The sequence below is a fragment of the Dunckerocampus dactyliophorus genome, chromosome 6, assembly GCF_027744805.1.
Source record: "Dunckerocampus dactyliophorus isolate RoL2022-P2 chromosome 6, RoL_Ddac_1.1, whole genome shotgun sequence".
Lineage (NCBI taxonomy): Eukaryota > Metazoa > Chordata > Actinopteri > Syngnathiformes > Syngnathidae > Dunckerocampus > Dunckerocampus dactyliophorus.
Window position 1 is genome coordinate 28,031,938 of NC_072824.1, and position 15,202 is coordinate 28,047,139.

General features: G+C 42.1%; 2 protein-coding genes across 3 annotated transcripts; one reads left to right on the forward strand and one right to left on the reverse strand.

The window, feature by feature from the left end:
* Positions 1–128: 128 nt before the first annotated feature.
* On the reverse strand, positions 129–8,470 carry dpcd (deleted in primary ciliary dyskinesia homolog (mouse)). Of its 2 annotated transcripts, none has more exons than XM_054780186.1 (6): positions 8,208–8,470; positions 4,172–4,252; positions 3,974–4,098; positions 3,660–3,793; positions 3,415–3,517; positions 129–346 (listed from the first exon to the last, which is right to left on the reverse strand). In XM_054780186.1, the coding sequence occupies exons 2-6, from the start codon at positions 4,209–4,211 to the stop codon at positions 242–244; spliced, it is 507 nt and encodes a 168-aa protein (XP_054636161.1). In that variant the 5' UTR covers positions 4,212–4,252; positions 8,208–8,470; the 3' UTR covers positions 129–241. The 2 variants fall into 2 exon arrangements, with proteins under 2 accessions (XP_054636161.1, XP_054636160.1); XM_054780185.1 differs by lacking the exon at positions 8,208–8,470 and adding an exon at positions 4,956–5,433.
* On the forward strand, positions 5,524–14,663 carry poll (polymerase (DNA directed), lambda). The gene is made up of 9 exons (XM_054780183.1): positions 5,524–5,564; positions 7,867–8,010; positions 8,172–8,469; positions 9,020–9,128; positions 9,534–9,872; positions 10,401–10,574; positions 11,737–11,865; positions 13,292–13,460; positions 13,529–14,663. Exons 2-9 carry the CDS (start codon positions 7,896–7,898, stop codon positions 13,888–13,890), a joined length of 1,695 nt encoding a protein of 564 aa, XP_054636158.1. The 5' UTR covers positions 5,524–5,564; positions 7,867–7,895; the 3' UTR covers positions 13,891–14,663.
* The last annotated feature ends 539 nt before the right edge of the window (positions 14,664–15,202 follow it).

Genomic DNA, 15,202 nt, shown 5'->3' on the forward strand with positions numbered 1-15,202 from the left:
AAAAAGCACATTCTTGCAATTGTTCAACTCTTAAAATGTTGATGAGTGTATTTTGGTCAGTGTAGTTTAAGTGAATGGGTGAATGCGTTGTCATCAAGTACTACCATTTTCAATTCTTCAGTTTTTATTAAGACAAAATATTATTAAGGCAATTTGTCTTAAAATTTTGATCAAGAGTGTAGGAGATCCTTCTTGACATGCAGATCAGATGTACTCTCAGGCCCCGCCCCCAAGTCAGGATTCACTGAGTTTTGCAGTCAACGTCCCCTTCGCCAGTTCCCTTCAACTTCTTCAGCTCCTTCATCAGATTCTGCTCAAGGGTTAAAATCTCTTTGGGTTTCTTGTACTAAAAAGAGACAAAAGAATAACCAACTTCAGCCTAGTTCTTTTCTTGTCATCCAATAAGAGTTGAGTCAAATTTCTACTGTTGTTTCTCCAAAACAACACAAAGATGCCTTCATATAACTTAAGATGTCATTTAGGACAGTACATCCCAGCTTCCTTTTCCCTTAAATTTACAACTTTATTCTGGTAAATTTACAATTTTTTTTCTCTTAAATTTACAACTTTATTCTGGTAAATTTACAACTTTTTTCTCTTAAATTTACGACTTTATTCTGGTAAATTTACAACTTTTTTCTCATAAATGTACGACCTTTCTTCTTGTAAATGTACAACTTTATTCTCGTAATTTTACAACTTTTTTTCTCGTAAATTTCCAACTTTATTCTTGTAATTTTATGACTTTATTCTGGTAAATTTACGACTTTTACTCTCATAAATCTACACCTTTTTTTCTCGTAAATTTACGACTTCATTCTGATCAGATTATGACTTCCTTCTGGAAATCTCAGCTTATCTTTTTTTCCAATGTGGCCCTAATACTCCGTTGTATGACACAACCTCAACATAAACTAAGAAAATGAGCCTATAAAATGTTAACAATATTTAGCAAGTTAACAGTCACACAACAGCAGAGAAACTGAAATGCATGCAAAGGTAGACAATCGAGATAAAAGAATCAAATTGTCGCCTGAGTGTTCATTACAGCAGACAGGTCACGCGTTGGCATCCTTTCAAGGTGCACTAGGGGTGCGGGGAGTTAAAACATTTTCTGTAACAGATTTTGTCTTGCGCATTACTGGCTGCTCTAATCCAGGGGTTATCAATCTTATTGGGACTACGGATCCCTGACAGGAGAAAACATTTTCTAAGGATCCCTTTATAATCCTTGTGCTGCTATTTTTTTTATGCCACCAGTTGTAGTAGATGCCAACATATTTCAACCTACATAATTCAGACCTGTTTCTACAGAAATGAAAATTAAATCAGACATATTTTAATTTGAAACGATCAAATCTTACATTCTTGAACAGAAAATGAATACTAGCACGACTGGAACAATCCACTCTATCTTAAAACCAGTTTAAAGCGTCCTTAAGAGGTTCAATTTTAACATAATGACAACAATATTATTACTTTCTGTCTAGTATTCAAATGACTGAAAAAAAAAGTGAACATTGTAACAATTTTAATTAATCCTTGGATTCATGGATTCATTGGCAAAGAACATGAAGACACATGGCACATTGTGGCCTTCGTCATTGTTCTAAATAAAACTAAAGCGGGCCTTACGTCCCGACGTACGTCTTTCCAAAGGCACAGGCTGCACAATTTTGGGGAAATTTGTTGGCTGTGGCCAGCACGTAGAGGAAGTGAGGTATCAGAGGGGCAGTGGCGGAGCTGCGGGGTGGCCACCCTTGGTCACTCTCCCGCCACCCCAGTGGCCATCCCCACGGCTGAGGGACAATTTTGACACACGCGGCTCTGTGGTGACGAACATGAGTTCAGCCTAACCACCGTTTCCACTTGGACGCATTTCACTGCAGCACACAACAGAAGAGAGCTGCCTATTTTGTGGAGGAGCTGTCAATAACAGCGTGTTTTGCATGAACTGCAAGCGGTAGGTCAGTTTTTCATGATTACTTTGGTCGGTTCCGGTCAGATTTTCTCACTATGTTGACTGTGACTTCAATTCTGAAGCGCGATTCGGCACATAAATCTGTTAGTAATGGGAGCTCTTTGTAGCAGCATGAGTGGGCATGTAAACCAATGAGTCTAGAGTTCCATATTAAGCCCTGCGTGGGTTTGGGCACCATGATGGTGAGCAGAACCCAGAAACTATGCTTGAAAACTTGTCGTCGGCACACTAGTCAGCTATTAATTGCTCTAATAGACACGGAGGAGCTGCGGCCACCCCACTGGCCATTTAGGCAATTCAGGTATTAACTTATTGCCACCCCATGTGAGTAATGGTCTCACCTTGGCCACCCCAATGAAACACCTCTGGCTCCGCCACTGCAGAGGGGTTGCAAGTGTGTCGTACTTATGGAGCAAGTGATTCGTGACACCCACGTGCCTGCCGCTCACCTTCCCTTGGTAGCTTTTAGATTGTGAGCGCAACGTGCAACTCGTGCATGCTAGGCTGTCGTACATTTCACTCACTGGGGACGTACGTGTGTGGGCGTCGTACGAGGCTCATGCAGCCCACTCATTTCAGTTGCAAGATGGGCGTACTGGCTTTCTACGACACGTACGGCTATCGTGACCAGGAGAACCGGAGTGTACAGCTGGAGGAGTCGCCCGCCGCTGCAGGAGCCGCTGCCGTGGCCGCTGCCGTGGCCGGGCAATGTACTTTTACACAAACTCTCCTCCTCTGCCTTGCCCTTGTGACCTGGCTGCGTGCAAGGTTTTCCTGCGTGCACAAAGAAAATAATTTGCATCCCAATTTTTGCACACTGTCAGCGGCTTTGCGATTTTCCCCATTTTTGCACGTAGCTAGCACGTACGTCAGTACGTAAGAACCGCTTGAACTCCATGCAACTGTCATGATCATTTCTAGATGCACCTTATAGTTATCCATCCATCCATCCATCCATCCATCTTGTATTGCATATCCTCACTCGCGGGTATGCTGGAGCCTATCCTAGCTGACTTCGGGTACACCCTGGACTCGTCGCCAGTCAATCGCAGGGCACGTATAGACAAGGCCACCGTGCTGCCCGCACTTTATAGTTATGCATTTTTGAATGAAACACCATAGAAACACCATAAAATTGAAGCAATAGAAACCAGCCACATAGTCATAGTGGGGCAAGCGACACCTGTTGCACAACCATCTTCTGAGCTGAAGAAAGAAGTCAGCTTTTTGTATAAAACCAAGGTAACGAGAGCAATTCAGTAGACATAATCACAGCTCACACGGAGTAAGACTTCTCTTCTTGTCCAAAGAGAAGACAGAAAGGGGGCCAAAGAGAAAGAGGAAGATTACATCATTACAAACTCCCGCTTCCTTCAAGACAGAAGCACCTTCTCTCCCTGACAACAAAGAATATGCATTTTGTGTCCACTTACGCTCACTATTAAAGTGTTATTGGCATGAGTGAAGCTTAAGGCAGAGCTGTCCAACGGCAGTTGACTCCGATCCAGATCAGGAATAGCAAACTTCTTGTAATACCTGGTAGTACATAAAGAGAAGACAAATGTAGAGCAAACAGTGCCATCTATAGGAAACACACCGTCATTGCAACCTTGGTGCAGCTCATGTCTTTTCAATTCAATTGGAGTGATGAGTAAAGTGAAAAGGTGTGACTAATTACTTTTTATTTGACGTTTTGATGACAATACATCTCTCAGATGGCTGCACTGAAACATCAAAGACATCTTTTGGGTGGGGAAGGTTCCGGATTCTCCACTGAAAACTGGTCTTTGTATCTTTCCGCAGAAAGACAGGCTGTGGACACAAAATGAATGTCTCTTTAGAATCAGTGTGTGCAAATGTGCATAAATATAATACACATATATAGTACAGTACGCGTGTGTGTGTGTGAGTAAAGTTATATGTACCCAACTATTAGCATTGGACTCTAAGACATGGAGATATTTAAAAAAAACAACAAAAAAAAAAACGTACATTGGAACAGTTCTCTTTTATCATCTCAGCATCCAAACAGGTGACAGGACCAACACGTGGCTCTCCGACTTCTTCCTGCCATCCGCCCTGTGCTCCAAGCGTGCTTTTGTGACGCCACTTTCGTACTGCAAAGCACCACAAGTACCATAAACATAAACATAAACCATATACAAAATAAATGTATTACCCACAACTTACCAAGCAGTTCATCTGTTCTCAAGTCATACTCTTCTGCCATTTCTTTTCCATCCGCAAAGAGGTAGTGGACTTTCCGTTTTCCTGAGGTTTGGAATAGGTAAACATTAAAAGTGGGATGCAAATGAGCATGGTAATTTTAGCACTGGGTACCATTAATCATCAGCATAGTCACCTGGCATTTAATTTCTTCACCCATCAGACTTACAGTGCAGTATTTGTTCACAAATAGTATATATGTGTGCAAACGTTGTGTATTTATGTTTATAAAAGTTAGTCTTGTGTATTTGTGAGCTATGTATGTAGACACAGTGTATATATTTGTGAGCATGTGTTACACCTGCTTACAACTTGTGTGCTGCATTTATTCAACAATTGCACATTTTGACCATGCACCTAACGTTTATGCTGATTGCACAATACTGATACACAAGCATTTATGATACAACAAGTACATGGGGACTGTGTTTGTTTGTTTTTATTGCATTTGATGTATTTTACTTACGTACTTGTCTGCTTTCATCAGCAAACAGCTGTAGAAAAGTCATGTATTGTCTAACCATTTTAATATTTCGAGTGGTTCTTGTTTATTTGTTCTCTTACCGAGAGCGTATGATATGCAAAAAGGGGTTTGTGTCCCACCCGTTACCCCCTTGTTCACATTTACGTCTGCTAACATTGGGAGTCGGTGGTAGTAAGTTACATACAATACATCTCTGATCAAACGAATAAAGATAAATCCCAAATGCAGTGCTACTAAAACTTAGCTTCAATTCATTGTACTCACCATCGTGAATCAAAGCCGTTTTCTTTGATGATTTTAGGACGTCGACCCAGCTTTGCACGGACATATTTGTGTTGTGCAGAGCCACTTCCGGAATCAAATCGTAACCATGGCAACGGACCGAAAACTAACTACTTAAAGCTTCGCTTTTGTAATAGGCACGGGAAAACTATATTCTTACTTTTCTAAAAAAAAATGTTGCATATCCTGTAGAGATGTGTCTTTTGTATCTCAGTGCCAACATACGTTATCTGACGCCGCTTAACTCATCAAAATGTTCTCTGTCACCACACGAAAAGAAAAAAAAGAATCGTAAACATGATCTAGACCTGTCCTCTCTGCCATAAGGTCGTTACAATGTTTGACACGATTTAAGCAAGATTGCTCTGTACAACTGTACTGCATACGTAAAATACATTTAATTATTTAAAATTATCTAACTACGAGGTTGGATATTATAGTAGACTTACTTATGCAAGGTATTAACAATTATCTTTCGAAAATAAAACTAAATGGAAAAATAATGACCCGGAAGTAATTGTTTGTGATTTTTTTTCCGCATAGATGGTCTTCCGGTTGTTACAGCGTTTGTTTGGTTCCGTTTGGAAGCGGGTAAGAAACAAAGTTTCGCTAAATAACATTTAAAGCGGCTAAAATATTTACTTTTTCGTTACACGCCTATACAAATGTCAAAATGAAGGAATACAGCGAAAATGATTCTGCTCTATCTGGTTACAGCGAATTTCGTCTCTCTGGCCCCCTTTTTTAAACCTGATGTCAAAAATCTTGGGGTCATATTCGATAGTGGACTCAAATTCGACAAACAGATTAGCTCTGTCATTAGGACGAGCTTCTTTCAGCTCCGTCTTCTGGCTAAAGTGAAGCCTTTTTTAGGTCAGCAGGATCTTGAGAAAGCGATCCATGCTTTCATCAGCACAAGACTGGACTACTGCAACGCACTTTACGTTGGCCTGAGCCAGACCTCAATTTCGCGTCTGCAGTTGGTCCAGAATGCTGCTGCCCGGTTTTTAACAAACACGCCCAGACGTGAGCACATCACCCCGGTGCTGTCATCACTCCACTGGCTTCCAGTTCGTTTTAGAATCGATTTTAAAATTTTAGTATTTGTTTTTAATGCCATTAACGGCCTTGCTCCGTCGTACTTGTCGGAGCTTTTAACTATCCGTAATCACGGCAGGGCCCTCCGTTCCTCGGGACAGCTTCTGTTAGAAGTCCCACGGGCAAAATACAAACAGTGGGGCGAACGCTGTTTCTCCGTCGCTGCTCCCAGACTGTGGAACAAACTGCCCACTGACATTCGCACCACTACTGAAGTCGGCCTTTTTAAATCGAAATTGAAAACTCATTTTTTTAGACAGGCGTTCAACACCGACTAGGGCGGTCTTGTATTTTATGCATTTTTAGTTCTTGTTGACTCCCATTTTATGTACTTTAAAGGCTTTTAGCACTCTGCAGCACTGAAGCATTTTCTTATAGAGTTTTTATTCTGTGTTTACTTTGTGTTTATGTTTTATGCTGTGTTCTTATGTTTTGTCTTATTGTGAAGCACTTTGGGAGCCCGTGGGCTATTGTAAAGCGCTATATAAATAAACTTTGATTGATTGATTGATTGATTTTTGTCTGTAACCGTAACGTAGACGTTGTTGGCCAATGCAGATTGTTATACTTTTAAAATGGGCAAACTACTGCTGTCTACAAAAATGACAATTTGTTCCTACAAACGTATATTTTAAGGACAGCACTTTGCTCATTATCTATATCAGATTATATCAACGAAAGGGCGAATGACAGCCTATATGCAAACAGCGGAATGTGAAATGCTTCATTGGGGTGGCCAAGGTGAGACCATTACTCATATAGGGGTGGCAATAAGTTGATACCTGAAATTAAGCTAAGGCCGGAGGGTGACCACCCCCACGGCTGGGGGACAATCTTGACAAACGGGGCTCTATGGTGCAGAACAATAGTTCAGTCTCACCGCCGTTTCCGCTTGGACGCATTTCACTGCAGCACACAACAGTCCGTGTGGAGGAGCTTTGGGCGGTTTCGGTCAAGTTTTCTCACTATGTTGACTTTGACATAAATTCTGAAGCTCACATAAATCTGTTAATAATGGAACCGCTCTGTAGCAGCATGATTGGGCATGTAAACCAAGGAGTCTAGAGTTAAAACAGGTGTGTCGATCGGCATCCACTTCCGTATTATGCCCTGCGCTGATTTGGCTGCCATGATGCGGAGCACAATCCAGAAACTATACATTGAAAACATGTCCTCGGAACACTGCTCAGCTATTACTGTAATTGCTCTAATAGACGCTCCAACAGCAGTGGCCACCCGTGGCCACTCTCCGGCCACCCCACTGGCCATCTAGACAATTCAGGTATGAATTTATTGCCTTTATAACCTTGGTCACCCCAATGAAAAATTTCTGATCCGTCACTGCCAGTGGGGTAGCCTGAGAGTGACCAGAGTGACCTCACAACCATTCAGTTACTTAATATTGCCAGTGTATGGTACAGTAGTACTTGTGAGTAATTTTACAAACAATTCTGAAACAAAACTGGTTAAAGCTGAATACTTGAACTCGGCTAGTTTTCTAGTATGAAAGCATCACATTAATTGGAGAATCTAAATTACCCATTGGCATGAATTTGAGTGTGGATGTTTGTTTGTCTATGTGCCCTGTGATTGGCTGGCAACCCGTCCAGGGCGTACCCTGCCTCTTGCCCAAAAGTCATCTGGGATAGGCTCCAGCATACCCCCGCATCCCAAGTGAGGACAAGTGGCATAGAAAGTGGATGGATGGGCGGATGGAACGCATCACATGCTAAAGCAGTTGGGGATATACAGTTGGTGTAAAAGTATCATTCAGTAATTAATCTTCACTTGCTAGGCCCCTGGCTCGCCCCTTTAACTTGGAAGATGGAACCTTGTCATGGGATTATGAAAGCTTTCCCCAAAGTTAAAAGGGCCCAAGTTTCTAAGGAAAAGGATTCTCCTCCTGTAAAGAAGAAACCTGATGAATTTGATGTGACAGGTTGGTATTGTATTAGTTTATTTGTGTGCTGCATATATAATTTAATCAAAGGATCGTATAAGAGGGTAGTACTAGTAATATTATGGGTACAGTACATTATAAACAAAGGCCTGGTGATGTTAATGATGATGTTGCTTTGCTGTCCTTTTCTTTCTTCTTAGGAAATACATTTAGAAGCACCTCAATCTACATCCTACCTTCTGGAATCGGAAATGCCAGATGTCAAATCTTCCAAAGGCAAATTCAGCAGAATGGAGGCCAGACAGAGAGGTCGTTGTGTGCAGGTGTCACGCATGTTGTTGTTGATGACAACATGGAGTGCGACAGAGCTCTTCGGCTCCTCAAGGTGGATGTAATGCCCTCTGGAGTCCATCTAGTGAAATGCAGTTGGCTAAGCGGCTGTATCAGTGAGAAACAACTCTTGGATGAATCAAGCTACAGCATTGTTTTACCAAAGAGGTAAATGAGTAGTCATTGTTTTTCTGATGTGGTAAAAACTCAGGTTTACATGTATTTGCCTCTCAGGTTACATGTATTAGCCTTAAGGGGGAGTTACATCCTGATGTGCATGCTCCTACGTGCTGGCTACTTACAAAAATGGGGAAAATCGCAAGAGACACGCACGTGGCCCGCATGGATTTACACTCAGGCGCTGAGCTTATAGCTGACTGCTGGGCTGGTTAGCCCCGTTAGCGTTGTCATTACAACGTTGTTTAATTTATTTGATTTAAAAACTCTTGACATTCCAATTGCAGTGTTAAATAATCTTGAGAAATTCAAGTTTATTGCTTCTGATAAGGTGTACTCGTTTTTCGGCAATAATTTGCCAGACAATTAACGTCCAGCAAAATGAGTTATCGTGACAGGCCTAGCCTTATGATGCAGATGCTCCACTTGTACTTGAGGTATAGCAGTTGTCAGTGTTGCAGAGAGCCATCTAAGATGCCCTCTGTGTTACTGTGTGTCTATGATTGATTGCCTGTTGCTGTTGTTACTTCTTGATTTTTAGGGATCCTGGTACTCCACAAGAAAATAATGCCCATTTGTTGAATGACAAACCCACGACTGAAAATGCTGTAAAGTGTGATCAAATCAAGGAAGAAGAGAAAATAGACACGGTTGGTGACTATTAATTTGTAGAAAAGCCATAATATTTTGAATATCATTAATGAAATTTGTCATTGTCAAGGTCAATTGTGTCAGTGTGTGACGGCACATTAGTGTGCCATGAGAGATCATCAGGTGTGTGTGTGGGAAATTATCCAATTTTACTTATTGGTCCGACAATTTCCAGGGAACAATTAAATGCTCCTCCACGAGATGACAGAATGTACACGATTAACGTAACTTGTATCCACCTGTTTCCATTCATACAATAGAATTAAGTCAGGCGTGCTTGCCTTGGCTTTTTCTAATGTAAAATATGCGCCTTGGATCAATAAGGTTGGGATGTAAGCATTGAACTGTCATAAGGAACAGTGGAAACCATGTCAGCGTCACCTTATATTGCCATCTGTTTTCAGAGCGGAGAAGACAGCAAAGGAGATGTGCGAGGAGAAGACGACGGTGTCTCTCAGAGTCACCTGGAAGCTCTCATGACTGGCCAGCACCCCAAAGACGAGACTCCCGGACCCAGCCTAGATCCTGGTCACGAAACTGCCACTCATACGGCGATCTCGGGGAAGTGGGTCTGTGCGCAGTCTTCTCAGTCCAAGAGTAATAACTTCAACAAACACATCACAGACAAACTGGAGCTGCTGGCCAAGGCCTACACACACCAGGGGGACAAGTGGAGGGCGCTGGGCTACTCCAAAGCTGTTAATGCACTGAAGAGCTATCACAAGACGGTGACATCGCATCAGGTGATCGAATGCAGACGCAGTGGATAGAATTGTGTCGTAGTCATAGGTTTGTTAGTGGGATGGAAACCCTTACCTGGGAACAAGTTCAATGTTTCATCACAAATACAGAAATGCGTAACCACCACTCACATTTTGTATTTAGTTCTTTAATATGAAATAGATTTTCTTTAAGTCATGAAACTTTTTAGAACTCACTGAATTTTATGTCATTATTAAAGATGAATCATATAATTAGCTGGATCTGGTAGATAGGCAGGCAGACAAATATGAGGAAGAAGACACAATTGCTAAAATCTGCCTCTGGGTCTAGTGTCACGTGACGAACAGCACGATAACCTCATTACGTACTTATCACTCTCTCCCCCAAACTCCTCTGTTCACTACTTCACTTTACTGTACTTCCCTCATACTGTATACATTGTTTTTTATCTACCATTTTCTTACAACTTTCAGGTACTTACGCCATTGCTGGTTAGGTCTTACAGTATATTGCATAGGAGTAACTTTCTTCCTTTTCTTTTGTTTCAGGAGGCATGTCTTATCCCAGGGATTGGCAAGCGCATGGCCGACAAAATAGATGAAATTATGGAAAGTGGTCACCTGCGCAAGCTAGATCACATTGGGGAGGCTGTGCCAGTATTGGAGCTTTTCACAAACATTTGGGGTGCAGGAGCAAAGACAGCACAACTGTGGTATCAACAGGTAAAACATCTGTTCTCCATTGATTCAGACTCTATACCTTTAATCCTTTTCGGGTTCACTGCGGACTGGAGCTTATCCCGGCTGACACGGAGTGAGAAACACGGACTGATCATCTGCCATGCGCAGGACTGGCACATAAATTACTAAATCATTCACACCTGCAAGCACTTTAGAACATACAGTGGTGTGAAAAAGTATTTGCCCCCTTCCTGGTTTCTTATTTTTTGCTTGTTTGTCACACTTAAATGTTTCAAGACCCAAACCACTGCTGAACAAAAACAACATTTTGATGATCTTGATGATCCCGAAGACTTTTGGGAAAATACTGTATGGTCTGACGAGACAAAAGTTGAACTTTTTGGAAGATGTGTGTCCCATTACATCTGGTGTAAAAGTAACGCCGCTTTTCAGAAAAAGAACATCATAGCAACAGTAAAATGCTTGGTGGTAGTGTGATGGTCTGGGGTTGTTTTGCTGCTTCAGGACCTGGAAGACTTGCTGTGATAAATGGAAGCATGAATTCTGCTGAAGGAGAATGTCCGGACATCTGTTGGTGACCTCAAGCTGAAACCAACTTGGGTTCTGCAGCAGGACAATGATCCAAAACACACCAGCAAGTCCACCTCTGAATGGCTGAAGACTTTGGAGTGGCGTAGTCAAGGTCCTGACCTGAATCCTATTGAGATACTGTTCCATTACCTTCATGACGCTTCATGCTGGAAAACCCTTCAATGTGGCTCAATGACAAAAATTTTGCAAAGATGAATGGGCCAAAATTCCTCCCCAGCGCTGTAAGAGACTCATTGCAAGTTATCACAAACGCTTGATTGCCAGTTGTTGCTGCTAAGGGTGGCCCAACCAGTTATTACTGTAGGTTTAGGGGGCAATCACTTTTTCATACAGGGCCATGTAGCTTTGGATTTTTTTTCTCCCTTAATAATAAAAAGTGTCATTTAAAAACTGCATGAAGTTTTCAGTTGTGTTGTCATTGAGTAATATTTCAATTTGTTTGATGATCTGAAACATTTAAGTGTGACAAATGTGCAAAAAAAAAATAATAATAATAAATCAGGAAGGGGGCAAACACTTTTTCACACCACTGTATGTTTGACCTGTGGAAGGAAGCGTTTGTTTAGTGTTTTATGTGTTTTCAATTTGCTAGGGATTCCGCACATTGGAGGACATCCGCACAAAAGCCCACTTGAGCAACACTCAGAAGATAGGACTCAAGCACTATGATGATTTTCTGGACAGAATGCCGAGGGAAGAAGCTGCAGCCATTGAAAAAGTGGTATGTTGCTTTTATTTGTCCCCAGCAATTAGCATTCAGTCTCCCAAACATCTCAAGGCTCAAGTTTGGAAAAAATGACCAGCTTGTCTTGCTAATGTGAAAAGCTGGCCACAAAACAAAGCAACTCAAAGGGGGGAAGGAACTCTTTTCACAATTTTTTTTGTAGTTTTTCAATATTTTTTCTTTCTATAGCTGCCAGTAACTGCATGTGAGATAGATGACTGTAGCATGTGCCAATGTCATGTGACGATTTAACAGGTTGACCTCTCGGTATTTAGCTTACAGCAGATAGACACCCTTTTTGTGCACAACCTCGTGAGCTCATAACGGGTCTGCTAGATCGGTGGTTCTCAACTGGTTTGGCTGCAGGACCCACATCACCTTTCAATGACAAGTGGCGATACAAATTGCAGAAATGTTTTCATGTAAACTTCTGAAATATCTCTCTAAATAAATAATGACATATTTTACATTTTAATATAAACGGACTGCCTAGAGGGTGCTAACTGTTGAATTTGTTGCAAGTATTATATCCTGCCCCCTCTTTGTGCTCCAAGAATGTAAGCTGTGCCCCAGGTAGCAAAAGACATTAAAGTGCTGTTTGAATTTGAGGTAGTGCAAAATAACACGGTGTGCCAGCGCAAAACAAATTTCATGACAAGTTCAGCAACAATACGTGTTTATCCACAAATTCCAAAATTAAAAAAATATATATTTTCAAAATGTGTCACAGTTTTGAGTACATGGTATATTTGGAAGAAGAATCAGAGCGTTTGTACATGGACCTGGATGAGAAGTAAACTGGTAGTTAAACATTATGTGAGTCCAGGTGCTGTAATTCAACCCTCAATCGATAAGTTTCATAATATAAGGACCATTTCTTCTGCAGACCACCCATCTGCCTGGGCCTATTGATGGAATTGGGCATGAAACACCACCCAGAACATCGGCATACTGTACCTGGTAGTCTTTATTGTGGGTGGAATTCCCCCACGCAAGCTTGGGCTTTATGCCGCACTGTTGTCCAGCAGATATTACAAGCAGATATCTAGATATGTAGCTGTGTGTTGGGCAGACGGCAAGTTAAGTCCACACTCGATGTCCTTCCCCTCCCGCTCAAGCTTTGTTGTTGAGCATAGACCACTTTTTCTAATATTTTTGGATTAAAAAATTGTAGCGTGGAAATACAAAATAGTTTAATAGAACAAAGCAGTCTCGCCCGAAGTCAGCTGGGATAGGCTCCAGCATACCCGCGACCCTAGTGAGGATAACCGGCATAGAAGATGGATGGATGGTTGGATGGACGTTCGTAACCGCGAAAAGTAATATGGAAACCTCAGGGAAATGTATCTTATTACTTTTGTCCATGTAGATACAGTAACTATGGTTTTTCTTTTCTTTCCTTTGTATTTTTGTCTACGTTCAGGTGAGTGACGCTGCCCTGGAAATAGATTCCGGCCTGGTGGCAATGGCATGTGGCTCCTACCGCAGAGGAAAGACCACATGTGGAGATGTTGATGTTCTAATATCACACCCTGATGGAAAGTCCCACAGGGGTATTTTCAGCAAAGTGCTTCAGAGCCTCCATGACAGTGGTAAGCTCCGTCACAAGTTTTCTCACCCAACCAAATCCACTGAAATCATGTTGAAGTGTTCCGCCTAGGCTTTTTGACGGATGACCTGGTGAGCCACGAGGAGAACGGAGAGCAGAAGAAATACATGGGCGTGTGTCGTCTGCCAGGACCACAGCAACGCCATCGTAGGCTGGATGTCATTGTGGTGCCCTACAAGGAGTTTGCCTGTGCTCTCATGTATTTTACAGGCTCTGCACACTTTAATCGCTCAATGAGGGCCCTGGCGAAAACAAAACATATGAGCTTGTCAGAGCATTCACTTAATAAAAGTGTAGTACGTCAAGGTAGCGCCAAGGTGCATGCCGGCACTCCTGTGCCTACGCTTACAGAGAACGATGTTTTTCATCTTTTGGGGATACCATACAGACAGCCTTGTGAAAGGGACTGGTGATGCCTTGCACAATTCCTGACAATTACAATACCTTGCGCTTTTTAATTTAAGACATTTTAACTCTCTTCACACCAGACTGACTTGAATGTTGACATTATCCGAGCTCCACCTATGTGTCACCTGACTCTCGCGGATTCGTCTGTGTTTCTGCAATACTTCCTTCAGAAGGTTTACTACTCTAATAGTAAATCAACATGCACGTATAGCGTTTTTTATATGCACACTATTTTACTGATACAGTGAACTAATGAACTAAAGCTCAAACCATGGAACCTGTCAGTAATAAAATTTATTAAGCAGTAAATGTTTGTAACTCCCTTTTATCCCCATAAAGTGACTTTTTCTAATCCCTTGGACATAAAAAGTGTTGTACATTAGAATACGAGTACCGTATACGGCAAAAGGGTTCATGTTACTTGATTTCAAATAACGTGTGTATATGACACTTCCTGCCAAATAATGCTTTGTAAAGATAATCGTGTGAATGTGTAAAAGTGATGTCCGTCATTAGGACTTCACCATGGCTGCCCTCTAATTGACCCCTTGACCATTTGAGGCTTGTGATGCTTGTCAAACACATTACTGCTACTGTTGCCAGGCAACACCCCTTCCTGCACCCCCTTGACTTGTCTGAAGTGCATTCAAGTTGTCCTGTGACACTGGTACTGTTTGGGCTTAGAGAACCACACTAGTGAAGGAACTTGAAGGTTTTCACCCTCTCCACCTCAGTCTCACCAATAAACAGGGGTCTATGCGGCTCCTTTTCCCTTGTTCTTGGGTCGATGATCATCTCTTTAGTCTTATCTGTATTGAGAAGGAGATTGTTATCACGACACCAAGCTATGAGGTCCTCCACCTCTCTTCTGTATGATGTTTCAACACCACCAGTGATCAGTCCGATGACTGTAGTGTCATCCGCAAATTTAATGATGCTGGTGTTGTTCTGGGAGGCCACGCAATCGTAGGTGAAGAGCGTGTAGAGGAGTGGACTCAGCACACACCCCTGTGGGGTCCCAGTGCTCACAATTCTTGAGCTGGATGTGCGATTGTGGACTCTGACTGACTGGGGTCTGCCTGTGAGAAAGTTAAACACCCAGTTACAGAGGGAGGGAGACAGGCCAAGTGTGAGGAGCTTATTTGTGAGTTTGTGGGGGCTGACTGTATTAAAAGCAGAGCTATAGTCTATAAATAGCATTCTGACGTATGTGTCCTGGCCCTGTAGGTGAGAAAGGGCTGTGTGGATGGCAGTGTTGACTGCATCATCCGTGGACCGGTTCTGGCGATATGCAAACTGTAGAGGGTCCACAGTTGC